General features: G+C 51.7%; 1 protein-coding gene across 1 annotated transcript; it reads left to right on the top strand.

Annotated features, from left to right (window-relative positions):
• The first annotated feature begins 3,836 nt into the window (after nucleotides 1-3,836).
• YWHAH (tyrosine 3-monooxygenase/tryptophan 5-monooxygenase activation protein eta) lies at nucleotides 3,837-15,894 on the top strand. Its single transcript, XM_070400218.1, has 2 exons — nucleotides 3,837-4,097; nucleotides 14,447-15,894. The coding sequence occupies exons 1-2, from the start codon at nucleotides 4,011-4,013 to the stop codon at nucleotides 15,098-15,100; spliced, it is 741 nt and encodes a 246-aa protein (XP_070256319.1). The 5' UTR covers nucleotides 3,837-4,010; the 3' UTR covers nucleotides 15,101-15,894.
• The last annotated feature ends 11,381 nt before the right edge of the window (nucleotides 15,895-27,275 follow it).

Genomic DNA, 27,275 nt, shown 5'->3' on the forward strand with positions numbered 1-27,275 from the left:
TTCATCACCTAAGGTGTGGTCGATGGTGGGGTCACGGCTCGGGATGGGCAGGGTCACCCGGGCAGTAGGAGACCTCCATTTGAGGGGGCAAAATTAAAATCCTATCTGGGTGACACCAATCTGTGGGCGGGTGGCCCCTCCTGCTCCAGACGGTAACCATGCCAACGGTGTGAACGCCGCCGTCTCTTCCAGAACAAAGCCAGGGCTTCTTTTTAATATGTCCCTTGGTGTCCAGACTTGTCGGGGAGCTCAGAGTGTCCCAGAGTGCCCGAGAGGAAAAGCAGGACGTGCCTTTTCTGGGTCACCCATTCACTGGGCTCCCGCAGAAGGTGCTGGCGATGCCTTGCAGATCCGGTCCCGAGCGAGGAGCTGTCGGTACCACTGGCTCCGGTGGGAGAGCAAGGACTCGTTACCAGCTGTGATGGCCGGCGCTTCCCGTTGCTGGCCCCAGGCTGGCCCGGGACAAACACAGTCTTGCTGATCCCCGACCCTAAGGGACAGGGGTGCTTAGTCCCATTTGGCAAGTGGCTCAGCCCACCAGGTACCAGGCAGAGAGGGCTCTAACCAAGTCCAGACCCTTCTCCCCCATCACACCACGCGCCCACCCTCCGGTAGCCGCGGGGTTCCCTCTGTTCCCTGCGTGAGACCTGCACCAGGTGCAGACACAGCAGACCTGGCCCCCGCACTGGGGACCTGCTCTGAGCTCCATGGCAACACAGCCTGTCTGACCTTAATCATCAGCCCCCCTACACCTGGCTCAGCCCCCCTAAACCTGGCTCAGGAGCGCTCTTTGGAGATGTTCAAAGGCCACGTTTCTTTTCTTTTTCAAATTTTTTATTGATTTGAGAGAGAGAGAGAGAGAGAGAGAGAGAGAGAAGGGAGAGGGGGAGGCAGGGAAGAGAGAGAGAAACATCGATTTGTTGTTCCACTTATACATGCATCCATTGGTTGAGTTTCATTTATGCCCTGACTGAGGATTGAACCCGCAACCTTGGCATATCGGGGCGATGCTCTAACCAACTGAGCCACAGCGGCCAGGGCAAGGCCATGCTTCTTTTTTTTTTTTTAATATATTTTATTAATTTTTCACAGAGAGGAAGGGAGAGAGACAGAGAGTCAGAAACACCGATGAGAGAGAAACATCGATCAGCTGCCTCCTGCACATCTCCCACTGGGGATGTGCCCGCAACCCAGGCACATGCCCTCGACCGGAATCGAACCCGGGACCCCTCAGTCCGCAGGCTGATGCTCTATCCACTGAGCCAAACCGGTTTTGGCTATGCTTCTTGATGAGACTCGGAACCGTGGGAATAGGTGAGCTGTCGGAAGTGGCTGTCCTGGTTGATTTGGGAGGAATGGGGATCTTAGCAGCTCTCCCCATGGCTGAGGAACCCCTGCATTTCTGGGGAGGCTGAGAAGATCAGCCCACACAGGAGACAGGAGGGGAGTGGCCAGAGCAGCAGAGGGAAGCCAGGGGAGTGCAGGGTCATGAAAGCTAAAAGGCCAAGGAGGGGAGGACTATGAGTGACCTTGGATTTGACAAACAGAGCCCTTGGTGGCCACAGTGGAGGAGTGGAGGTGGCAGGGTACGCTGAGCTGAGGGTTGGGTGGAAGGTACGGAAGTGGAGACTGAAGTTTGGTGAGAAGGGAAAAAAGCTTTGTGGGAGGACCGAGTCCCCCACGCATGTCACAACAATTAGCATGAGAATTGACTTTGATTGGAACGCTGCCCTCTACCTAATGTTCACTGTGTTGAAATCCATCTCAGTCCAACGTGATTAGAAAAGCTAGAAGGGCTCTAACCCCTCTGAGAGTTGAAGGAAACTGGGGTCCCCCCCGGTGCTGGGAACCCTGGCCTCACGGAGGGCAGGGCTGGTGGGTGACAGTTACTATTTACTGGGCTCTGGGAAGATATTCATCGGGGGGAACATAAGCCTGTTTGTGAACCTCGATGCCATGTGTCGTTAGCAAACATGACGCATCCAAGCCTGGTGAAACCTGGGGTGGGGGCTCCTTCCACACCCACAGGCAAATCCTACTTCACGGTACTGCGTTCCTCATGTTAGCATTACGGCCAAGAGGAGGAGGCTCGGGAGCTGGAGACTGTGCAAACCGACCCCGCAACGCCCCCCCCCCCCCCCCCCCCGTCAAATCTCAGTTTCCTCTTTTTTTAAAAAAAATATATATTTTATTGATTTTTTACAGAGAGGAAGGGAGAGAGATAGAGAGTTAGAAACATCGATGATAGAGAAACATCGATCAGCTGCCTCCTGCACATCCCCCACTGGGGATGTGCCCGCAACCCAGGTACATGCCCTTGACGGGAATCGAACCCGGGACCTTTCAGTCCGCAGGCTGACGCTCTATCCACTGAGCCAAACCGGTTCCGGCCTCAGTTTCCTCTTATGTTAGATAAAGGGTCAGAGAGAGAGGAAGGGAGAGGGATAGAGTTAGAAACATCCACAAGAGGGGAAGTCATGGATTGGCTGCCTCCTGCATGGCCCCCACTGGGAATCAAGGCTCAACCGCTGAGCCACGCCAGCCGGCGACAGTGGTGACTTTTAAGGGCCCTGCCAGCCTTCCTTGGACATCCCGAGATTTCTATTCTAGTGCTCTTAGCAGTCCTTCAATTTCCAGAGGGTAACACTCAGGTCCAGAAAAGACCCACTTTCCAGTTACTCCCTCTCCCTTCTAATGCAGGGCTGTATGACTTACTCTGTAGGCACGCCCCTTCCTGGTGCTGAGCACGCAGTAGGTGCTCAAATTCTCAGCGCCCAAGGCCCTTTGTCCTGGGCTGCTCTTTGCATGTTGTACTTAAGGTAGCGCCCGTTTTCGTCATTGGGATTTTCCTAGTTTGTCCAGGGCGGGCCCAGCCCAGGGCCTGGCACGATGCACCCTCAGCATCTCAGCACCGAATGGCAGGGCTGGGAGGGGCTTAGTGACCAGCCAGCCTTTCACCCCTCTCTTTGGCACAGGAGGAAGTCCAGCCTGGGTTTGAACTCAGATCCTGGTCCCCCCACTTACAGGCTGTGTAACCTTGAGCAAGTCACTAGCCTGGCTTTGAAAGAACGGAGAGCCCAGCCGTGCCCACCTGCCGTGTGGGTTGTGAGGATGAAATAGGATTGTACCCGGAAAGGCATAGCCTAGTGCCGGCCCCTAGTAGGTGTGTCCCTCCTCTCAAGGCAAATACAGAATGCCTAAGGCCATTGATCAGGGTGGGGCAGGTCGCGCATTGATCTGGGTGTGTGTGCGTGGGAGGGGGGGGCGGACTTCCCCAAAGGCCCGACGCGATCTCGCCCGGGCCGGTGCAGGGTGTGGCCCAGCGGAGCCCAGCGGCTGCCGGGGCTCGGGGCGGGCGAGAGGGCTGGGCGGGTTCGACCCGCCCCTCCGGGCACTCGGCCTCCCGGATGCTCCAAGCACCAGGTTTATTTGCGTTTCGGGTCCTTCTCCGGCCAGACCTCCCGCCTGGCTTCGGGGGCGCTGTTCTGGGTGGGGTGTGCCTACGCGCTGCCGGCGCAGGAGCCACCCCCGCGCCCCCTCCTCCAGCCCGCAGTGCGCCCCGCGCCCCGCTCCCACCTCTCGCTGCGGCGGCAGACTGCAGCACGCACAGGGCGCATGCGCGGCTCGGGGGCGGGGCCGCGGCGGCAGCTATTTATAGTAGGTGACGTCACCTTGAAATAGACCGTTAGGGCCGGCCCGCCCTTCCCCCCTCCCACTCCCGCCGCTCCCCGCCGCCCGCCCCGGCGGCTCCCACTGCGCAGGCGCCCTCCAGCCCGCCCCGCCCCTCGGCAGCAGCCTCTCCTCCCTCGGCGGCGGCGGCGGCGGCGGCCACAGCGCGCGGGGCGAGCCAGCGAGAGGGCGCGAGCGGCGCTGCGGCAGCGGAGCCTCGGGCGGCCGGCGAGCCAGTGCGCGTGCGCGGCGGCGGCCTCCTCGGCGACCGGGGAGCGAGCGGGCGAGCGAGTTAGCGAGCGAGCGGTGCGGGGCGCGAGGCGAGGCCGAGCCACAGCGACATGGGGGACCGGGAGCAGCTGCTGCAGCGGGCGCGGCTGGCCGAGCAGGCGGAGCGCTACGACGACATGGCCTCCGCCATGAAGGCGGTGAGCGCGCCGAGAGCCCGGGCGGCCGGCCGGGGGGGCCCGGCGTGGGGGCGGGAGGGGAGGTCCGGCGGCGGCTCCCTCCGGGCCCGGGGCGACCCCGCGACCCCGTTGGGCGCGGCCGCCCGCCCGTAGCCCGTGCTTCCCGCGCCCGTCGGGCGTCCCCGCCATTTCCTGCGGCCGGACTCGGGTGGGGTCCCCGGGGAGGGAGCCAGTCGGGGTCGCGCGTGCAGCCCTGATGGGCGGGCGGGTGACGGGGTCCCCCGCGGGCGGGCGGGCGGGGGTCGCCGCCTCCCAGCTCGGAGCCCCGCCTGGGGGGCGGGGGGGGCTCGAAGGGTCGGGGGGCAGACACAGTCCTCCTCCTAGAGCGTTCTTGCAGACCTGGGGCTCACTCCCGGCTTGCCTTCCTCCGCACCCCAACTTGCAATAAAGAATCGCCTAGCTCGTGGCGCCCTGTCTCTCCTGTTTTCTCGCTGCCACGACCTGAAGTCTGTAATTCCGGTCTGTTCGGCTCGGCTCGCTCGAATCGTGCTCGCCCCAGCTCCCCACGCCCGGGGGTCCGGCTTTGTGTGCGGGAGACCCCCCTCCTGCAGCCTGGGCGTGGGCTCGGGCGGGAGGACGGCGGGCCTGGGGCCCCGCTCCTGGGTGTGAGGCTGCTCCCATCTCCCCGGAGCTGAGGATGAGGATGAGGCGTGACTCCTGAGCTCGAGGAGCCGGTGGCTTTGCACGCTCCAGACCCTCACGGATCACCCCCACAGATCCCTTCTGCAGCCTGATTTCCGGTGGAGGATTCGGGGGTGGGGGCAGCCACACCCTAACCATGGATCAGACACCCTCCACCTGCGTTTCTGGGAGTTGCAGTTATCCTGTTACTGTCCCTGTCTCTCAACCTTATCTTCTCGTTCTCTCTAAATGCACGTTACTTCTCTCTGCCTCAAGGTCACACAGGGGTAGAGCTACAACCGCGGCCACCAGCCTATCTGTGCATCCCGTGTGCAACCTCCTGAGACCTGGAAGGATTCGCCCGGGCCCCACCTTAGACCCAGAGAGTCTCAGACTATGGGGGAGGGAGGGAGGGGGTGGGCCCCAGAAATCTGCATTTTTACCGGCTCTCCTGGCAGATTTTAGTGGGTTTAAGTTTGAGAATTACTTCCCTGGGTCATAGCTCATTTGCCCTCTGTGAGGGGATTTCTTAGGGGAAAAGCGACACATCCAGAGGTGCCCTGAAATTTCTGAGTCATCCGAAAAGCTCCTTGTAAGGCTTTTGATATTGATGTGATATGGAGGATGTTGATGAGGTCGGGTTTGGGATTACCCAGGTAAGAAACACGCTCGAAGCGTTGTGTTTCCAGGAGTGCCCTTATTGCCCACGAACAAGGAGGGTTTGGAAATGGAAACCACAACCGCAGCCCAGTTGTTGACTCAATGGTGACACGGCATGGTGTGGGCTAGATAAGGGCTTTTCACCCACACCTGGGCCGTCTAGGTTTGGAACTGCAGTCTGTGCGGTGCTGGAGGCCCTGTTTAAGAAAATAAATGGGAAAGGTAGTCATTTTGGAAAATTTTCACAATCAGGACTGGCCGTGTGGCCTCATTTCCTTGGAAGAGGTCCTGAGCTTTAATTTCTTGGTGATAAAGCCACTTCTGTCCACACAGCAAGTCATACTTAAGTGACCTCTTCTCCCCAGTAACCGAGTGGTGCTGGGATTGGGGGCAGGGAGGCTCTCTGGATATTTTAGGGGGGCCCTGGCTTCACCCTGTGGGTGTTGGAGCCTTTTGGGGAATGAAGGCATGAAGCCTGAAAGAAGGTGAATGGGGGTTACGGCCAAAGGGCTAGAAGGTGTGTTCTGAGCGATAGGAAACTGAGGCACCCGCAAGTGGGAAGGAAGAGAAGAAGGGAGGGAGAAACAGCATAAGAAATAGTTTGGGGCGAGAAAACATGGGCTTTCTGTTCTTCATATCCAGGCTTGAAAAAAGGTTTTCTCGCAGCAACTTGTGTCCAGTTTTTCTCTGAGGCTTGTGGGGTATAGTATTTCACAAACCCACGGATCCCGCCATGTGTGGGGAATCTGATAGCCAAACTGAACTGATGGATGGGTTGGATAAGCCAGCCAGCATCAAAAAGTCAATCCAAGCTGTAATCATGTCATCTCATAATTGTGATAAGCCACTTCCTCAAGGTAACTCCTGTAAAAAAAAAAAAAAATAAGAACCTTTCTTATGTGTCAGTATGCCTGTTTCTTCTATTAAAAAATATTTTTGTCATCGAAATTAGTGGAATATGTTTATTGGAAAGGACTTGGCAGGGTCAGTGGGAAAACTAAGTTGATGTTTGTACGTTACATTTTTAAAAAAATTTATATTTTATTGATTTTTTTACAGAGAGGAAGGGAGAGGCCTAGAGAGTTAGAAACATTGATGAGAGAGAAACATCGATCAACTGCCTCCTACACACCCCCTACTGGGGATATGCCAGCAACCAAGGTACATGCCCTTGACCGGAATCGAACCTGGGACTCTTCAGTCCACAGGCCGACGCTCTATCCACTGAGCCAGACCGGCTAGGGCTGTACGTTACATTCTTAATGTTATTGAGAAGACTCAAGTCTCCATTTTATTAATGTCACAAGCCTTAAGAGCTTTTGGAAAGAGTGAATTCTAGGAGCCCTCTGGCTTTATGTGGGTTTTTCCCCGGGCAGGTAAGTAGACCGCTGTGAGGAGAACAGAGCAGCACACCTGAGTGGAGGAGTGTTCTGAGGCCACCACTCTGTGACCTTGAAACTTATATCTGGGCTTTGGGTCCTCTCAGTGTAAAGCTAATGTTGGTGTAACTGTCAAGCTGATTTTCGGTCTTCGTTCTTCTAACTTTTCTTTTTCCCTTTATCATATAAATGGTCATCTAATAATACTGCCTGCTTGTGATGATCGATGTTTTAATGATACCAGCGCCACCTGGAGGAGGCTGTGGGTAAGCTCTAAGAAAAGTCATGGGCATCGGAACCGGTGGTGTCTCACTCAGCTGAGAACTGCCATTCCCCACTCACTCCTAAATTTGGAGAGGCAGGAAATGTCTCAGGCGAAATACAGGAGTGCCTTCAAGCTCCTCACCTCATACGTAATAGCTTATATGGAGGATGATAGTGGGAAGAGACATTGAAAGATTCTAGAACCCCACGTGTTTCTCAGCCCTGACAAAGGGTGGGCAGAAATCCATCGGAAGGGCTTGGGTATCAGTAGTGCAGGAAACAAAGCCGCAGTTAAGGAAACACGAGTCGGAGAGGAAGAGGCACCTGGCCCAGGCGGGGGCAAAGGGCTCTTACCCGACAGCTGTGAGATTATGGAAAATGGGAAGTGAGCAGGTGCCGTGCAAAAGGAGAGCTGCCGAGCGGCCCGGGCGAGAGAACCCGTACTGCAGAGTGTAAAGCTAACGATGCTTTGAGGTGCACCAACATTGGTTAGTGTGAAACCTTAAAACCACACGGGGACTACAGCCCGAAACATAGACAGAAACGAGTGAGTCCTGTTTCCCACTAACCAGACATTTGAAATGTAATTATGGCTTTGTCATCTGTTGTCTGAGGAAGGAAGAAGGCTCTGGATTCTTGCAATATCTGAGTTAGAAGGCACTTCAGATAGCGAACAGTTCACAGCTTTGCTGCACGAAGTGAGAGTGGTGGCCCCTGTCTGGGTTTGGGGTTCCTGAAATATCTCCAGAAGAGCTCCCACAATAAAGGCACCCAACCACTGCCTTAAAGGAACCCAAAATGTGTTTTCTCCTGTCTGGAATTCTATATTAGTGGTAGGCTGTTTTCCAGAATATAGTTTGTAAGGGGGTGCCCCAAATGTATTTTCCGTGTTACAATTCATCAAGTTTGTGGAATTTATCATTTGACTTATTAGGCACTCAGTAAATGGTGTCTGTTATTCCATGTGTGCGTTCTCAGTCAATCTTCAGAACCACTCTGGATAGATACTGTTATTAACTTTATTTTACAAAAGGAATTTAGAGTTTAATTTTCTCATGGTCAAGTTGTAAAGCCAGGATTTGAACTCTTAAATTTAGAACTCTCACTTTACCATATGTTAGTGCCCCGTGAGGCTAAGGGATAATATTTCTAGTATACGTTCTGGTATACTAGCCGTTGTCATTATCGGTGGTGAAATTCCAAGCCTTTTACGTCAGTGGGCTTCCTGAACACATAAGCTCATCTATTCGATGTAAGTTATTTTTGCTGTTTGATTAGAAATGGAATCTACTGGCCCTGACTGGGTAGCTCAGTTGGTTAGAGCATCATCCCAATATGTTGAGGTTTCAGGTTCTATTCCTAGTTAGGGCACATACAGAATCAACTAATGAATGCATAAGTAAGTGGAACAACAAATCAATGCTTGCCTTTCCCTCCCTCCTTCCTTTCAAGTCAATTCAAAGAAATAAAACCAGAATCTACTACTTAACAGATCTTAGCTGCAGCAGAGGAGCATAAAAGGCAAAATCACACATTTGGATTTGGCTTTTTCTCTTATTTTATTTTTGAAATACATTGATTTGAGAGAGAAAAACATCAATGATGAGAATCATTGATCGGCTGCCTCCTGCATGCCCCTATTGGGGATTGAGCCTGCAACTTGGGCATGTGCCCTGATCTGGAATGGAACCGTGACCACCTGGTTCATCAACCAACTGAGTTATTTTAATTTTTTATCCTCACCGGAGGATATTTTTTCCATTGATTCTAGAGAGAGTGGGGGAGAGGGTGGGGGAGGAGCAATGAGAGAGTGACATTGATTGGTTGCCTCCTACACGGTTGCAGGCACCGAAGTACCTGTCCTTGACTGGGGGCATCAAACACAAGACTCTTTGGTCTGCAGGCTGATGCCCTAACCTCTGAGAAAGCTGGTCAGGGCAGGATTTTGCTTATTCTCTTGAAGACCAAGATTTTTTTAAGCTTAATTAAAATATGAATGGGCTTTGAGTCCCTGCTATGAATTAAGTGCAGGGCTATTTTAAATTATACATGTATTTTAAGAAACGGATGCACTTGGCACCAGTTGTTTTTCTATGTTACCTTTATATTTCATAAGCCCATAGACCCCCAGATTTCAGGCTTTAGGTTGTTAGGAAAATTGTTAGTGTCCAAGTGAAGGCCACCTAGTTTCTGTCCCCCTCCTCCTTGCTGCCATGGCATTCCTCTGGTGATGGGTGTTGGCACTTTCCTGTGATAGAGTCTGGCACAGCTGCGGAAACCTTCAGTGTGGTGCTGCAGTAATGCCATTCAGATGGGGTTGTATTTAACTCCTGCCAGTTCCTGCAAAAATGTCCAGTCATGTCAAGAGCAGGACCCAGGCAGTCTCAGTGGTACAAGGGTGGCTGTTTTTATGAATACTGAGCTTGAGTGGATATTAACTACCTGAACTCATCTGCTCTCAGCTTGCAGTTGAGCCCCTGGTGGCCTTACAGACCTGCAGCCTCACCCTGGTGAGGACAGGGCGCGGCCTTTCCAGGCCTGGGCAAGTGGTGACGGATGGTGACTTGCCAGCTTGGAACCAGGCAGAATCCTCACTTTCAGGGCTTTGACTCGAAGAGTCAGCCAAGAAAGCTTTCATCCCTCTAACTCACTTTAAAAAAGAAAACATGTATAGGATGTATGGGATTCTGCCACAGAAGCCTGAAGACTTTATGATGTGGTTATGTTTATCTGATTGTTTATGAAAATCGTTTTCTTCTGTTATAAACTAGTATCAAAAGCAAACTAGCTGGTAGTGTGTGGGTGGGGCAGCTTTGGAAGGTGGGGTGGTAGTGTGTGGAGTAGCTGTGAAGGGTGGGAGTGCCTTTCAGGGGAAGTAACAGCCCCAGCTGTGGCCTGGCCGCTCGGGGATGGCATTTTTGTTTGCTCAGTATTACTTTTGAGGCTGGCTGTTTCCCAGAATAAGAACTTTAAGTTTTCCCAAATACTCCCTGTGCTATTTTTAGCAGTGGATCTATTTTTACTCACAAACGAATAGTTTATTGCTTGGTGAGTTAGTGGGAGTAGGCCCTGAGGGATTTTTGAGTAAGCCAGCAGTGTCATAGGAAGAGAAGTGAATTCATGGTAGGCCAGGTTATTTGTGACTTTTTCTTCGTCATGCTGTGTAATGTGGAAGCAGAGAGAAGGGGGAAGGGGGTGCCCAGGCCTGGGAGTGGGTGTAGCCCAAGGCTGTGGTTAGGATACCAGTCCCGTGGCTGACAAGGAGCCCAGTTCTTAAAGGAAGTGGAGAGCTGGGCCCTCCAATTCAAGATTTACAGAAGTGTAGGCAGGGTGAAATGAGGTGGGGAGAGGGCAGGAGGAGAGGCAGGGGGCTGTGAGCAGAGGTGGGGGAGCCCTCACAGATGGGGTTGCCACGAGAAGGCTTAGTGCCTTGAGCTGCTGCAGGAGGGCAGCTGACCTGCGGCGGGACCAGTGTTAAAACTGGCATCAGGGTGGAAGGAAGGTTGAGAGCTATGGTGTAGGTCTCGTCCATCTTGACAATTCTCTGTCTTGCTTTCATGTTCCTAATTGGGAACCATGATTACAGAGACGCAGTAAATCATTCCCATAGGATCCCCAGATGATCTTGTTGGTTCCGTCCCTGTGGTTGGGACCAGCAGGTAGTGCTTTCCTTTCTTTCCATTAGGCCACATCGCCTCCCAGTGTCTGCCCCGCTTAGGGCAGGACTAGCCTTCTCTCTGGATCTCCTGGCTCTAGTCTTTTGGAATTTGAAGTGTTGGGAACTGGGCTGACTAATATTATGAAGGTTATTTACAATAAGTATCGCCGGTCAGCACCGGCTCTGAATCTGTTTTGTTTTAATGGGCCATCTGATTTTCCTTTGACCTGTAATTTTTCTTCCCATCTGGGAACACGCCCAGTTTTCTTTTTTTTTTTTTTTTAATATATTTTATTGATTTTTTACAGAGAGGAAGGGAGAGAGATAGAGAGTTAGAAACATCGATCAGCTGCCTCCTGCACATCACCCACTGGGGACGTGCCCCCAACCAAGGTACATGCCCTTGACTGGAATCGAACCTGGGACCTTTCGGTCCGCAGGCCGACGCTCCATCCACTGAGCCAAACCAGTTTTGGCTACTCCCAGTTTTTTTAAGTTATTTGATCAAGTAATAAACCTATCTTCATTCCGTAAGTTTCTCTTTGCTAACTGAATTGTAAGCCAGGGTGATAAAAAAAAATCCCATATTTAAATGTATCCAGTTGGGTCCTGGCTGGGGTTCTGGGAACAGTGCTTGCCTGATGATGTTAGTCACCCTCAGCTGATGCTGACAGTGATTCATTCAGACTGGCAGGCAACCAGGTGATTGTTACATAAACACGAAACCTCCTAGTAAATTATTTTCCTTGTGGAGGTGTCATTAACAATACTGCCCAGTAGCCTTTTCTGGCCGTTTATTCCTGAGGAAGAAAGGGAATGCTACGTGAATTCCTGAAATGCACAGATACGCCCACACTTCATGTACATCAGTAACATCAGCCTCGTGCCTTCACCGCGCCTTTCATCTGTCAGGAAGAATGGGAGCCTGGGATTTGGGCGCTGCAGTCTTTGGAGGTCATTTGGGCTGACCCCCCTTTTGCTTTTGATGAAAGGTGATTTATGCCAGGTCACACCTCGAGCTCAGGCTAAACTCCAGATGGCCTTAAGTAATGACACTGCCCCTGGTACAAACATCCGATGTGGTATGTAATGTGTCTCAGATGTGCACTGGGGTTCAGTGGTGCGCTGTGGAGAGTTACTTTGTAACTTTGCAGCAGTGTAACAAGCAGCTTCATCAGTCAAGGATGGAGTATACAGGGACTCCGGATGGAGACATTAGCATTTTCATGTCAAGTGGCTTAGTCAGATGTACTTACTGCAAGATCTAGGGGGCTCTCCAAATTCTGTTCTTGCTTCAGGTTATGTTTTATTGACTATTGGCCCTAGAAAAGAGTTATTCTAGACCAGCCGTGGGCAAACTACGGCCCGCGGGCCGGATCCGGCCTGTTTGAAATGAATAAAACTAAAAAAAAAAAAGACCGTACCCTTTTATGTAATGATGTTTACTTTGAATTTATATTAGTTCACACAAACACTCCATCCATGCTTTTGTTCCGGCCCTCCGGTCCAGTTTAAGAACCCATTGTGGCCCTCGAGTCAAAAAGTTTGCCCACCCCTGTTCTAGACTCTAGAATCTAGAGGATTCAAGCATTCTGAGACTTTTCAGAGTATTTGAGACAGAATTTTGATTTATAAGGGTTTCTTTATTAAAAGACCAAATTATCAAACAAGTATCTACAAAGACTATGTTTCTAATAAACAGATGAGTGATTAAAGGTACTCACTGTTGGAGAAAACTAGTCGGGTTACAGGTCTTCAGCGAGTTGAAGGGAGCCTGGATGTGGGTGAGTAGAAAGATTGGCAGATCACAGAGACCACAGAGCTAAGAGACCCCACTCGGCCAGTGTGAGGAGGGATGGGGAACCTGGCTTGCAGGCAGCTGCCCTGGGGGAATGGGCAGGAGGCGGCTTGTAGGCGAAGACAAGGCTGAAGAGAGAAGGGGCTTGGGGTCATTGAGTTGGCAGAGGAGGAGAAAATCCAGGCTAAGGATTATGGCAAAGGAATAGGGGGACTGGGGACAGGGAAATAAATAGATGAGAGAGGGAGCTGGTATTTTTATTTTGTCTGGGCTTTGTTGAAGAGTTGGGCGGTAGTGCATAATTGCTTGTTTCATTTTTTTAAGAACTTGGCACAAGTTTCCAAATTTTACACAAAATGATTACATTTGTTGCTTATGTTCGTTTTTAAAATTTTTAAAATTTCGGAGTCTTCACTGCTCAGTCTTCTCAATCCGTGTTAAGCATGTCTGTTTTTAATATGCTGTTAATAGCTTTCTCCATTGAACTTGGCTTTTCCCCTCCACTGGAGGAGGTTCTGTCCTTATTTGGTTTGATTTACAGTAACACCTTTCTGTTGTTGGTTATTTTATGGTTTCCCAAGTGCTTCTCTTGACCAGCAGGTCATATAATTAAGGAATCGCCCTACTTTATAGATGATACAGGCCAGTTTAGCAACTTACTGGCCTTGCTGAGGCCTAGACCAAGGTTTTTTTACTCCAAGTTTGCATTAGTTTCCTAGTGCTGCCCCCCAAAGCCCCACCAGTTGGGTGGCTTACAACAGCAGAAACGTGCAGAGCTGTGCTCCCTCCGAAGCTTTGGGGAAGAACTCTTCCTCGCCTCTGTCCGAGCTCCTGGTTGTCATTGGTGTTCCTGGGCTTGTAGACATAGCACTCCAGTTCCTGCCTCCACCATCACAGGGTGTTCTCTGTGTTTGTTTGCCTCGAAACCTCCTTTTCCTTATAAGGGCAGCAATCATTGGATGTAGGATCCACCCCAATGCAGTATGACTTCATCTTAACTGATTATATCTGCAAAGGCCCTACTTCCAAATAAGGTCACATAACCAGGTACTACAGATTAGGACTTCAACAGAACTTTTTGGGGGACAAAGTTTAACAACAACACAGTCCATTGTTCTTTCTACCGATGACATAGCTTGGAGGTGGCAGCATGGAGAACTAAGTAATGGAAGTTACAGCTTGTGACATGTAACAGCACCAGGTAAAGCAGTTGGCGCTTCCATCCTTGATGGCCAGTCAGGGTTTCCTGTCAGGCAGGTGAAGGGAAGCTCGCTGCTGAGTAACTCTACTTCCTTTCAGAGCGGAGGCCGGGGCACTTCACTGTCCCTAATGCATCCGCTTTGTCTTAGGGGAGGGAGGGCTGGGTGTCCCAGTGGGATTCCATGGAACCACACGGGCTGAAACTCTGGCCATTAGATCTGTGTGGTGGTTGATCTCTGTGAAGCGCTTACCTATTAAATATGTATATGAGGGAGGTTTCATTGCTTCTTTCTAGAATATAAAGCTGGGAGTAGAATCTGGAACAGACTTCTAGTCTGTAAGTTTTGAACATTTGACAATGGAATCGCACAATCATATTGTCTAGAATATCTTCTGCAGAATAGCTGAACCTTCGGGCTTTTTCACCCACCTTTATGTACCATCCCCTCACAACTTTCCCATGGTTACCTTTCCCCCATACCTCTGCCAAGGTGAAGGCAACATCTTATAAGGTCTGGATTAGGGATTTCTCAAAACCCTTATGAGTTTCAAGTATTTGTTTCTTTGGTGAGATTACAGTCTTCCTTCAGATAGGATCCGTGTCTGATTGGTTTTCCTCCAGACTGCTTGTCTTGCTTTCGAGAAGGGTTGTTGGTTAGAATGAAGGGAAGGCTTCTTTCCAAGATTTTCAGACTTGGATCTTAGTGTTAATATCTTCGGCATTTTGCAGGTGACAGAGCTCAACGAGCCTCTCTCCAATGAAGATCGAAACCTCCTCTCTGTGGCCTACAAGAATGTGGTTGGCGCCAGGCGATCTTCCTGGAGGGTCATCAGCAGCATCGAGCAGAAGACCATGGCCGACGGGAACGAGAAGAAGCTGGAGAAAGTGAAAGCTTACCGGGAGAAGATCGAGAAGGAGCTGGAAACGGTGTGCAACGACGTCCTGGCCCTGCTGGACAAATTCCTCATCAAGAACTGCAATGATTTCCAGTACGAGAGCAAGGTGTTCTACCTGAAGATGAAAGGCGACTACTACCGCTACCTGGCAGAGGTGGCTTCCGGGGAGAAGAAAAACAGTGTGGTCGAAGCTTCCGAGGCGGCCTACAAGGAAGCCTTTGAAATCAGCAAAGAGCACATGCAGCCGACGCACCCCATCCGGCTGGGCCTGGCCCTCAACTTCTCCGTGTTCTACTATGAGATCCAGAATGCGCCCGAGCAGGCCTGCCTCTTAGCCAAACAAGCCTTCGATGACGCCATAGCTGAGCTGGACACACTAAACGAGGATTCCTATAAGGACTCCACGCTCATCATGCAGTTGCTGCGAGACAACCTCACCCTCTGGACGAGCGACCAGCAGGATGAAGAAGCAGGAGAAGGCAACTGAAGAGCCTTCAGGTTCGCGCCCTTCCTCCACCCACCGCCCCCCTCATCACTGATTCTTCCTTGCCACAATCACTAAATATCTAGTGCTAAACCTCTCTGTATTGGCAGCACCGCTACTCAGATCTGCTCCCCCGCCCCCTGGGAAGCAGTTTCAGATCCATCTTCATGGGCATTGCTGGATCGATGGTTGCTTGGAGCCCACGGGAGCTTTCTTTTGAATTGTGTAGACAAGTGCGTTCTGAATGAGGCATTTTACTATGCCTGTTGGTAGTTGTGAAAGCGATGGGGAAGTTTAGAAAGGAGAATTAGCCAAAACCGGCTACAATGATATTTAAATGATCCATTTAAAATGAGCTGATAGTGTTTTGTTAATAAGCAGTACATCTTGTGCATGCAAAAAAGAATTCATCCCTCCCACCTCTTCTTCCTTCAACTAATGGAAAACTGTTAAGGGAAGCTGATACAAAGAGAACACTCCCTTCTTTCCGTCAGCTTTATATAAACTGTTCACGTGAGGTTTCAGTAGCGCCTTGTTTTGCCTCTTTAAGTTATGATGTGCACAAACCTTCTTAAATGCAGTGCATCTAACGTTTTGATACCTGTAACTTTGTTTTGGTTGCGATTGTTTAAGAATCATGGATTTATTTTTTGTAACCCTTTGGCTATTGTCCTTGTGTATCCTGACAGCACCACGTGTGTCAGCCCCTGTCAATCAAGATGGGTAATTATTGAAATGCCAGACTTCTAAATTAAATGTTTTGGAATTCAGTGGGTAAATAAATGCTGCTTTGGGGATATCGCTAGGCGTATGGTCTTCATTTCCCCTCCTCAAGGAGCTGCGTAGCAGCTTACCACCTTGAATCCTGGTTTGTGTCTCAAACATGAAGCGTTTTTCACATAGTAAGTTCTTTTGCCTGCTGATTCCATTACACATTTTGTAATATACACATAAGACTCCTGCATTTTAAATAGTTTTCTGTGAGCCCAGCCAACAGAGCCTCTCTTATCTGCTCACTCTCCCTGAAAACTGGTGCTTAATGGGAGCCTCTGAAAGGCCAGGCCCGAGTTTAGCTTGGGAGGGAGGGTGTTTGTCCCACCCTATGGATGCTGGTTGGTATTTAAACTCAAGGTACATACTGAGCTTATACATGTCCTCAAAAATTTGTTTTTAAACCTTTTAAAAAATATATTTTTATTGATTTTGGAGAGGGAGAGAGAGAAACATCAATGATGAGAGAGAATCATTGATCGGCTGCCTCCTGCACGCCCCCCACTGGGGATTGAGCCACAACCTGGGCGTGTGCCAGTGACCGGGAAACCACCAGCGACCTCTTGGTGCTTGGGTTGACACTCAGCCGCTGAGCCACAGCAGCTGGCCCTCAAATTTTCTTAATATTTTTCCTGTATTAGGTGTCATAAAATGTTAGTTAGGGACACAACCTGGATTCCTGAAATAACCTTTACTGATTAATATTAAGAAAGCTTTGAGTAGTCTTTAAAATTGAAAAATGAACCTCCGTGTGAGTTAAAAAGACCTAACCTCTGAAGCATGCTCCCCATTTCTTGCTCCCCAAGACTTGAGGTTCAGCATCACCAGTTGGACTGTTTCTCAGGTGATGATTCCAGCCCCTCACAATTGTTAGCACCTCCAGTGCCGTGCCTGGGACCAACAGATTGGTTCAGTTGATTTTAGAGAGAAACATCGCTTGCCTCCCGTACACACCCTGACTCCGAAACCTAGGTATGTGCCCTGACCGGGAATCGAACCCCCAACCTCTTAGTGTACAGGATGATGCTCCAACCAACCGAGCCACCGGCCAGGGCTTAACTACTTTATTCTTTTTTGTTTTTAAATATATTTTATTGATTTTTCACAGAGAGGAAGGGAGAGGGATAGAGAGTTGGAAACATCAATGAGAGAGAAACATCGATCAGCTGCCTCCTGCACACCCTCCACTGGGGATGTGCCCGAAACCAAGGTACATGCCCTTGACCGGAATCGAACCTGGGACCTTTCAGTCCGCCGGCCGATGCTCTATCCACTGAGCCAAACCGGCCAGGGCTTAGCTACTTTATTCTTGACTGAAGCTTGATATTAGCCTGGCGAAACGACCCAATTTCTGTCCTTGAGCTTATATTGTGGTGGCGCACAGAACTTTTAAGCATGGAAGTTTAACCTGTTTTCTCATTTTGAAGTAGAGGAATGACCCATGTGTTAATAAAAACTCCTTAGGAAGCCTGCTTCAGGTTGGCCTAGTTGCAGGCTAAAATGGTTACTGAGTCTCACTTCAATTAGGTCAGGTATTTTAAAGCTACAAGCTTTGCGTGGCCAAGACACTGGGCTTCAACAAACCTGAACACTAAACGTGTTCTTACGCCCTGGCTGGTGTGGCTGGGTTGGGGCGTCGTCCTGTACACCCAGAGGTGGCGGTTTGATTCCTGCTCAGGGCACATGCGTAGGCTGCAGGTTCGATCCCCGACTGGGGCCTCTGTGGGAGGCAAACGACCAGTGTTTCTCACGATGTTTCTCTCTCTCCCTTCTCTCTGAAATCAATAAAAAACACGCACCAAAAACTATTCTTATAATTGAAGTGCTCCTCAGAGCAGGGGCTGTGGGAAAACTTTCATTTCACGTCTGTCTTGTGAAAGGTTTCGTGTCCACCCTCCAGGTGAGGAAACCGAGCAGCAGAGCTGTGGACCGCTGGGATTCACACAGCTGGGAAGTCAGGACTGCTTCTGCTAAGCCAGAGCTCTCCCCGCCCTCGTGGGCTCCGGCAGGGCCTGCTGCCTGTGCGCCAGGCAGCCCTGACAAGCCACACGGCCTTCAAGGCTCCGGTCCCTCATTAAGTTTATTTCCCCAAAGTACAACTGCCATGCCACTGTGCCAAGCAGGGGAAAGGAAATAACATTTGCTGGTTGCCTTCTGTGGGGCCTTACTTAGTTGACAATTCAAAGCTGACCTTCTGTGAAGAAGGTTGTAGCTCCAAGGGAGAGGCTCTGAGAGGAAAAGGGACTTTCCTGTGGTTGCACAACTGGCAAGTGGCAGAGCCCCAAGGCCCTTGTTCTCTGCAAAAACATGTTGCCTGCAGGCTGAGGGTGGAAGCCTGACACGCCAGGTCTTCCTGGATGGGACCTCTTCCTCCTCAACCAGACTTACCTTGCTGCCTCTTCAGCCAGGCCCCACTCCGGTCTTGATTGATATATTGATTTCAGAGAGGAAGGGAGAGGGAAAGATAGAAACATCAATGATGAGAGAATCATTGATCGTCTACCTCCTGCACACCCTCTACTGGGGATTGAGCCCCCAACCCGGGCTTGTGCCCAGATCGGGAATGGAACTGTGACCTCCTGGTTCATAGGTCGACGCTCAACCACACTGATTGGGCTGCCTGGTCTTTTTTTGCTGCCCCACTCCCACCACCAGGCATATCCAGGGCCATGTACCCTGATATTTTTCCTCCTCCTATTCCTTGGAGCGCCTTCTACCAGGAGAGGAGGTACCTGTAGGTGCTACAGCTATAGCATGACTCAGAGGTGGACCCATCCACCACCAGTTGAATTCTTTCCCCAGCTGGACCCAGCTTGTTCAGCCTGCTCTCTCACTTTGGCTCAAGCCATTACTCTTCTCTCTGGAATGGCTTTCTTCTCTTGGCCCACTCAAACCCTCATTGTGAAATCCCACCTTCTCCTGCCCGCTACAGTGTGCCCCCCTCTGGGCTCCTGTACTGTGGGTCTGTGCCACACCCGACACTTAGCACTTCGTCTTCACTCATTCAACAAACACTATGTGGTGGACATTGGGTATGTGCTAGGGGTACCTTGGTGAGTTACCGGTCCTCCTGGTGCTGACACTCCAGTGGGGGAGCTACACTAAAAATATAAAATAATAAAGTAACTATGAAAATGGCACTTAGGTCCTTTTCCAGGGCCTAGCACACAGCTCACAATAAGACTTTGTTTTTAGAAAAAATTCATGAATGTCCAGTTGTCGTGGTTCAGTGGTTGAATGTCGACCTATGAACCAGGAGGTCACAGTTCGATGCCTGGTCAGGGCACATGCCCGGGTTGCAGGCTTGATCCCGTGTGGGGTGTGCAGGAGGCAACCAATCGATGATTCTCTCTCATCATTGGTGTTTCTATTTCTCCCTCTCCCTTCTCTGAAATAAAAAAATATATATTTTAAAAATTCATGAATAATTGATTGACTTGAGGGCAGAATTTTTAAAAAATGCAATGACCAAAGGGAATCCTTTATATTCTCACCCGAGTCTACTACCGATGAGCCATATAAGAGTCTGAGGTTCATGAGGCCTCAGGGTTGGTTCTAACATCATCTCTAAATTGGTGGTGTGACCTTGAGCAAGTTCTGGCCTCTCAGCAGCCCCTAAAAAGGAGGCGCGTGCTTTTGGAGGTCTCTGGTACCTTTGTTTCTGAGATTCTGTTTTTTCAACTGCTCAGGGATGGCCCTCATCCTCTTCCTGGCCTTTTCCCCCTGCGCTGCCCCCCTCTTCCTTCCGCCCTTCACATTTGTCCCCTCTGCATCCGCCCTCCACCCTCTTCGCTTTCCTGGCCACCCCCTAGTTCCACTGAGATGGTTACCATGGCAATCATCTGGAAGTGACATCACTCATCTCCTAGGCAACTGTTTCCAGGGCAGTGACATCATTTGATCACCATGGCAACCATCCAGGAGGACAGTTCTGCACTGAAATGGGCAACAGAATACTTATGTATTTCTGGGGGCTGGAGGCAATGCATGGAGAATATTTTAAAAAAAACCAAAAGCATCTCAGGAGCAAGAAGAAAAAGCTTTGGGCTTAGAGGGGAGACGTGGGAAACCAGCGTGGGGCTGGGAAAGAGCAGGAGCTCTCGGGTGAATCCCCATCCTTCCCTTCCAATAACTAGGCTGACCTATAATATGTCACCAAACTGGGACACTGGAGCGTGAACCAGGGCATCATGATGATGATGCCGGGATGACAGGTGAAAACTGGGCCTTCTTAAGTAAACCAGGGCATGGCGCGCCCGCCCATAATCAGGACGGTGCCTCCCTCACTCCCTCGCCTCATAAGCATAGATTCAGCTCTTCCTGCATGTGGGCACCAGGACACCACAGTGAGCAAAGCCAGCCGGTCCTTGAACTAATGGAGCTCACAGTCGTGTGTGTGCTGGGGCCGGGGTAATCCCCCAGTCACCCAGTGAACGCTGCGGTGCGGACTGAGAGCGGTGCCCAGAAATGAAGACGCAGAATGCCAGGGATGTGTTAACAAAAGGACCAGCCTGGTCAGTGGGGCTCACCGATTGAGCATTGAACCTATGAACCAGGAGGTCACGGTTCGATTCCGGGTCTGGGCACATGCCCGGGTTGCGGGCTCTATCCCCAGTGGGGGGTGTGAAGGAGGCAGCCAATCCTTGATTCTCTCTCACATTGATGTTTCTCTCTCTCTCCCTCTCCCTTCCTCTCTGAAATCAATAAAAAAAAATTAAAAAAAAATCCAAAGACAAAAGTACCAGAAGCAGCCTGGGTAGGAGAAGAGCTAACTAAAGGGTGTGGGATGGAGTCAGGGAGAAGCCTGTTTTGGCAAAGAGAACAGCATGCGCTAAGGGAGTGTGCAGAGTACAGGAGCTCAAACGAGGCCAAGGAGAGAGCAGGAGGGAGCCAGGTGTGCATGAGGGTGGGGAGGGTGGCAGGGACCGGGCCTCACGGGACTGTGGAGGCCAGAGCACTGGGAGGCCCCAGGGAAATGTGTTCAGCAGCGGGAGGCCTGGTCCTGTTTGTACTTTTAAAATCTCCCCCTTGCTGAGGCACGGGCAGAGTGGGAGAGCAGATTGCCCAGGAGGGAGAGTGGTGGTGGGGACCTGGGTGGCGGCAGTGAAATGGAGGGCACAGTGGATATATTTGGGAGGTGGGGCCGACAGGATTTGCGGAAGGACTAGTATGGGGTGAGGCTAAGGAAGGACTCAGGCTCTGGCTGGTTTGGCTCAGTGGATAGAGCGTTGACCTGCGGACCAAAGGGTCCCAGGTTTGATTCCGGTCAAGGGCACGTACCTCAGTTGCAGGCTGAGTCCCGGCCCGGGCCCTGGTCAGGGCACGTGCAGGAGGCAACCAATGGATGTATTTCTCTCACATCGATGTTTCTCTCTGTCTTTCCCTCTCTCCTCCATTCTTCCTTAAAAAAAAAAAAAAAATCAATGGAAAAATATCCTCAGGTGAGAATTAACCAAAAAAGAAAAAAAAAAAATAGGACTCAGGATAGTAGAGTACTTGGCATGAGTGACTTGGGGTGGGGTGGGGGGGTGGGGTGACTGCCCTTCTCTCAGATGAGGAAGCAGGGACTGGGACTAAGGGTGGCATGGCATCTTCACGTTCACCAACCCCCCTAATAAACGTGGAGCGAACAGGTGGCAGACCTGAGGCCTGAGCGCCAATGGGCACCAGCTGCTTTCCTAGACCCACGGGAGCCCATCCTACAGACGAGGAAACGGAGGCTCAGACCGGTTCCAGAACTTGCCGAAGTCCGCATGGTTTGCAAGTGGCCGCACCGGAACCCAGACAAGGGCTTGCTGACCGCGTTTTACCAGCCTCCCCAGCGCCCCGTGAAAGGAAGGAAGGAAGGTAAGCCGAGTGCTGTCAGGACGGCCGCTTCCTTTATCGTCACCACCACCATGTGTGCTGAGGAGCAGACAGAGGGTCTGAGAGGGGATGAGACCCTCGGCCCCATCACGGCTGCGTCCTCTCCACCACTGGTGGAGGTTCTGCCCAGGCCTGTCTCCCCAGGAGGAGGGACAGGTGGGAGGCCGAGAACACACCTCTGTGCCTCAGTTTTCTCCTCTGTAAAATGGGGATGATGACAGCAGCAACATCTGCCCCATAGGTTGGTGCTGAGGCGAAAGGAAATGTAACTGATGGATCTTAGGGACGGTTAGAACCAGCGGGAGGGCAAGGGGTGTGGGCGTGCACAGGACACGGCCTGTGGGAGGAGGCGGGAGAGGCTGGGTACAGTGACATACGGACCAGCTGGCCGAGGGAGACGCCGCCGCCGCCTCCTCCTCACCAGCTGGCTCCCCAGGAGACAGCATGGTTTGTACCCCTCATTCCCAACCCCACACCTGCTGCTGGCGGCGGAGGATGGGCACGGCCTCCCTCCGGAAAAGAGACTGTAGGGAAAGCTTGGAGACAAGGAGGTGGCATCCATGAGGCCTAAGCCTGGGGCAGGGGTTGTGGAAGGAACTAAGCGGCCTGTGCTTGGGCCCTCTGCCCCCATCCACCTCCTAGGGCAGTGAAGGCAAACCTTTTGAGCTCGGCGTGTCAGCATTTTGAAAAACCCTAACTTAACTTTGGTGCCGTGTCACATGTAGAAATTTTTTGATATTTGCAAACATAGTAAAACAAAGACTTATATGTTTGATATTTACTTTATATATTTAAATGCCATTTAACAAAGCACTAGGCCCACTCTCAGCCCCACCATTAAACAGCCATGGCTTCGCTACGGCCTCCAATTACAGGATTCGGAAAGGCATAAAGCACCCCGAGTTTAAGAAAGAGTGAAGCCTCCCCGGTTTGGCTCAGTGGATAGAGCGCCAGCCTGCTCCTGCCTCTGGACCCCAGTCCCCTTCTCGGGTGAAGTGTCCTTGCTGACCTGCCCGGCTGTAGGGCCCGAGGGAGACCATCCTGGGATCACCTTCTCGGGCCTCTGCTGCCACCTAGGGGCGCCCCGATGCCCACACGCTCTCCCTCCGAAGGCAGGTGAGTGCAGGTGAGCGGCTGAGGCCCAGCAGATGGGGGAGTGGGGCAGGCGGTGTGTTTGAAGCCAATGGTGAGTGTGTGTGTGTGTGTGTGTGTGTGTGTGTGTGTGTGTGTTTGTTTGTTTTGGGCCCAGGAACAGAGACAATGTAAATTCCACGGCGCTGGCCTCCCCAGGGCCCCTCAGGGTCATCAGGGACTTCGGGGGCCCTCCACCCCGGTGGGGCTCTGCGGCCATCCCGGCCTGGGACGGTCCCCCCGGCCCCCGCCCAGGGGGCTCCGGGCCATCAGGATGCCAGGATGCCAGGGTGCCAAGGGGAAGTGGGAACTTCTCTCCCGCCCCCAGGTCTGCGGGGCGACTCGGGCTCCGGAGGGGACGGCCCACTCCGACTGGAGAGCAGGAGGGGAGGCCCTGGGGCGGACAGACGGGCGGGGGGGAGAGGCGAGGTCTGGAAAAGAGGGTGTTGGGGAGCCCCTCCCGCCCCAGCCCGCAGCTCCCGGCTCCGCGTTAGCCCCGCCCCCGAGACAGGGCCCTCTCCCAGCCCCGCCCACAGCCCCGCCCACAGCCCCGCTCCTCCCTCCCGAGCGCCGCCTCCAGGGGGCGCCGCGCCCGGGCTCCACCTCGGCCCTTGGAAGGAGCCGTGCGCCCACTGGGCTCCGTGCGCTTCGGCTCAGAAACCGGTTGCTGATGCGACAGGCGGTGCGGTGAGTGGAGGCGAAGTGACCGGGAGGCGGAGAGGCGGGCGGCCGGTGGCAGCAGCCCAGTCAGTACAGCCTGTCAGTCAGCCCCTCAGTCAGTCCCCTTAGCCTGTCAGTCCCGTCAGCCAGCCTGTCAGCCAGTACACCCGGCCTGTCAGTCAACCCTGTCAGCCTGCCTGTCAGCCAGTACAAATAGCCTGTCAGTCAACCCTGTCAGCCTGCCTGTCAGTCAATCCCTTCCCGCTGTCAATCCTGTCAGCCAGCCTGTCAGCCAGTACAAATAGCCTGTCAGTCAACCCTGTCAGCCTGCCTGTCAGTCAATCCCTTCCCGCTGTCAGTCCCGTCAGCCAGCCTGTCAGCCAGTACAAATAGCCTGTCAGTCAACCCTGTCAGCCTGCCTGTCAGCCAGTACAACTAGCCTGTCAGTCAACCCTGTCAGCCAGTACAACTAGCCTGTCAGTCAACCCTGTCAGCCTGCCTGTCAGCCAGTACAACTAGCCTGTAGAAACCCTGTCAGCCAGTATAATTAGCCTGTCAGTCAACCCTGTCAGTCAGCCTGTCAGTCAATCCCTTCCCGCTGTCAATCCTGTCAGCCAGCCTGTCAGCCAGTACACCCGGCCTGTCTGTCAATCCTGTCAGCCAGCCTGTCAATCAGTCCCGTCAGCCAGCCTGTCAGCCAGTACACCCGGCCTGTCTGTCAATCCCGTCAGCCAGCCTGTGGGTCCACCGGCAGGTAGTAACGTCGCCCTGCCGCCGCCCCCACAGGTTCTCCTTCAGTCCCTCAGTCGTTCAGTGTCTGTGGGCCTCTCAGCGGCCATCGCGGCGCCCTGTCGCCTCTGCCCTGGTGCTGGGCCCGCACCCCGCAGGGGAGGGAGTAGGCGGTCCCCAGCCTTGGTTTCTCCCTCCCTCCCGCCCCTCGGGATCTTCCAGGCGCTGGGAGGGGAGCTGTGGAAGCAGTGAGTCCAGGCGAGATGGCGGAGGCCGGTGAACAGATACAACCACCGGCGGAACTGAAAGGCCTTGATGCCTGTCGGGATGCCGGGCGGGAGTGAAGGAAAAGGAGGACTCTTTGGATTTTCAATTCCAGCAAACAGCTGGGTGGCGATGCGGTTGATGTTGTGGAGGAAGATTTTACGGTGGAAAACGAGAATGCAATTGTGGAACGAGAACTTGCAGAGATTTCTGTTAGACGGCAATGGAGGTGACAGGCAGAGCTGGCAAGGCCTGGAGCTCGGGGAGACGGTATTTGGCTGCTAGTGGCCATTAGCCACGTGGGGCTGTGGGCCTTGGCTTGTCTGGACTGAGGTGTCCTGCAAGTGTAAAACACACACCAGGTTTTGTATTAAAAAATATTTTTATTGATTTCAGAGAGGAAGGGAGAGGGAAAGAGAGAGAGAAACATCACCACCCCACTGGGGATGGAGCCCGCAACCCCAGGCCTGTGCCCTGTGACTTCCTAGTTCATAGGTCGATGCTCGACCACTGGGCCATGCCAGTCGGGCTACAAACCAGATTTTGAAGATTTAGCCTGGAAAAAAGAACACAGACTATCTCATTAATAATGTTTTATAGTGATTACATGTTGAAGTGCTAATATTTTGGATATTTTGGGTTAAATAAAATAATTAAAATTAATTTAATCTGTTTCTTTTTTACCTTTTAAAATGTGGCTACTGCCCCGCCTGGCCCGGCTCATTCCGGGTCAGGGCACAGGCCCGGGTTGTGAGCTCGATTCCCCAGTAGGGGGCGTGCAGGAGGCAGCCGATCCATGATTCTCACTCATCATTGATGTGTCTAACTCTCTCTCCCTCCTCCTTCCTCTCCGAAATCAATAAAAAATATATTTTAAAAAATGTGGCTACTAAGACATTGAAAATTACATTTGTGGTTCACACAGTAGTATTTCTATTGGGAAGTGCTGTCCTAGCGAGTCCAGAGTTGTAAGATATGACGGATCGGGACACCAGGGGGCAGCAGTGGCTAGGAATTTGACGGGCACTTCCGAAGAGGACAAGCCTACATTACACCTGGAGTGGGGGTTGTTGGCCTGGCTCTCCCTTGCTCTCTCCCCTTCCTGAGACCTTCTCATGGCAGAGCTGTAGCACACCCCTCTGGACTCCCCAGCCCGCTGGCCGCCTCAGTTGGAAGTGAGGAAGGGTCAGGAAGGGTCCCGATATGGTGACAGTGTGAAGGACCTTAGGTGCTGAATTCTCATCCCCTTCATATCACCCCTGGCGGACATCGTCCTGCCAGGGGAACGTTTCCACCCCTGGGACTAAGCAGGGTGTGCCAACCAACAGCTGGGTAGTCAAGGCGACCAAAGCCATAAAACTCATAATTTACCTGAAATAGATGTGGCTGGAACCCATTTTCACCCATTAACATTCTAAACACCTTGTTCAAACTGCCTGTGGTGTTTCTAGTTGCCAGGAAAACTGCCATTAGTCGAAAAAGAGCAGTGAGGTGACTGGGGGTGAGAGGGAGTCGGTGTCAGTTAGTTTGGTGTGACGTTTGTGAGCACCCACTGTGCGTCAGAAACTGTGCTGGGTGCTTTGAGGTGCTGATTGAACTGTCCTCGAGTAATGTATGTTCAGATATATTTGTCCCTGCCTAACCCAGGGACAAATGCATGGAGGTATAAATAGAGACCTATGAGAGCACAGAGGAAGCAAAATTAATGCGTGTGTGTGCGTGTGTGTGTTTGTGTGTGTTTAAGTTTGACCTCAGAGAAGGTGGCATCAGAGCAGAGGGGTAGGGTTTGACCATGGAGTGGGGGGTGTGGAGAGAGGGTTCTCCAGGCCCCTGGAACAGCAGGAAAAGACCTGATTCAGGTAAGTGCAGACAGAACTGTTTGTTAGGCATGTGGAACAAGTCCCAGGAAAAGAAAGTTGTCACCAGATCTTGAGAGGCCTGGATTTCCAGGTTAGGGGGATTTTGCTTCAGATTGTAGTCTCTTTAAAAATTTTTTTAAATTGATTTTTTTTAGAGAGAGAAGAAGGGAGAGGGAGAGAAGATAGAAACATTGATCAATTGCCTCTTGCATATGGCCTATCTGGGAATTGAACCAGCAACCTCTTGGTGCATGGGACAACACTCAATCCACTGAGCCATGCCAGCGGGGCCAGATTGTAGTCTCTTAAGAGCTGTTGGAGGAGGAACTGATCTGTGTGGGGTGTGAGGTAGGGGGGTCCACTTCATTCATTCTTTTTTTTTTTTTTTTTTTATTTTATTTTATTTTATTTTATTTTTTTTTAAAATTAAATCTTTATTGTTCAGATTATTACATTAGTTACTCTTTTTTCCCACCATAACTCCCCTCCACCCAGTTCCAACCCCACCCTCTGCCCTCACTCCCCACCCACTGTCCTCATCCATAGGTGCACGATTGTTGTCTAATCTCTTCACTCACCCCCACACCCCTTTCTCCCCCCCCCCCCCAAGAATAGTCAGTCCATTCCCTTTCTATGTCCCTGATTCTATTACAATCACCAGTTCATCAGATTATTTATTCACTTGATTTTTAGATTCACTTGTTGATAGATGTGTATTTGTTGTTCATAATTTGTATCTTTACCTTTTTCTTCTTCTTCCTCTTCTTACAGGATACCTTTCAGCATTTCATATAATACTGGTTTGGTGGTGATGAACTCCTTTAGCTTTTTCTTATCTGTGAAGCTCTTTATCTGGCCTTCACTTCTGAATGATAGCTTTGCTGGATAAAGTAGTTTTG

The sequence above is a fragment of the Myotis yumanensis genome, unplaced genomic scaffold (genome assembly GCF_028538775.1).
Source record: "Myotis yumanensis isolate MYYU_CA2020_CCGP unplaced genomic scaffold, mMyoYum1.0.hap1 SCAF_19, whole genome shotgun sequence".
NCBI classification, from domain to species: domain Eukaryota; kingdom Metazoa; phylum Chordata; class Mammalia; order Chiroptera; family Vespertilionidae; genus Myotis; species Myotis yumanensis.

Excerpts from the sequence above, each read along its gene's own strand:
- YWHAH (XM_070400218.1), top strand. The coding sequence starts at position 4,011 with ATGGGGGACCGGGAGCAGCTGCTGCAGCGGGCGCGGCTGGCCGAGCAG. Across the intron at positions 4,098-14,446 it reads TGGCCTCCGCCATGAAGGCG|GTGACAGAGCTCAACGAGCC; the intron begins GTGAGCGCGCCG and ends GGCATTTTGCAG.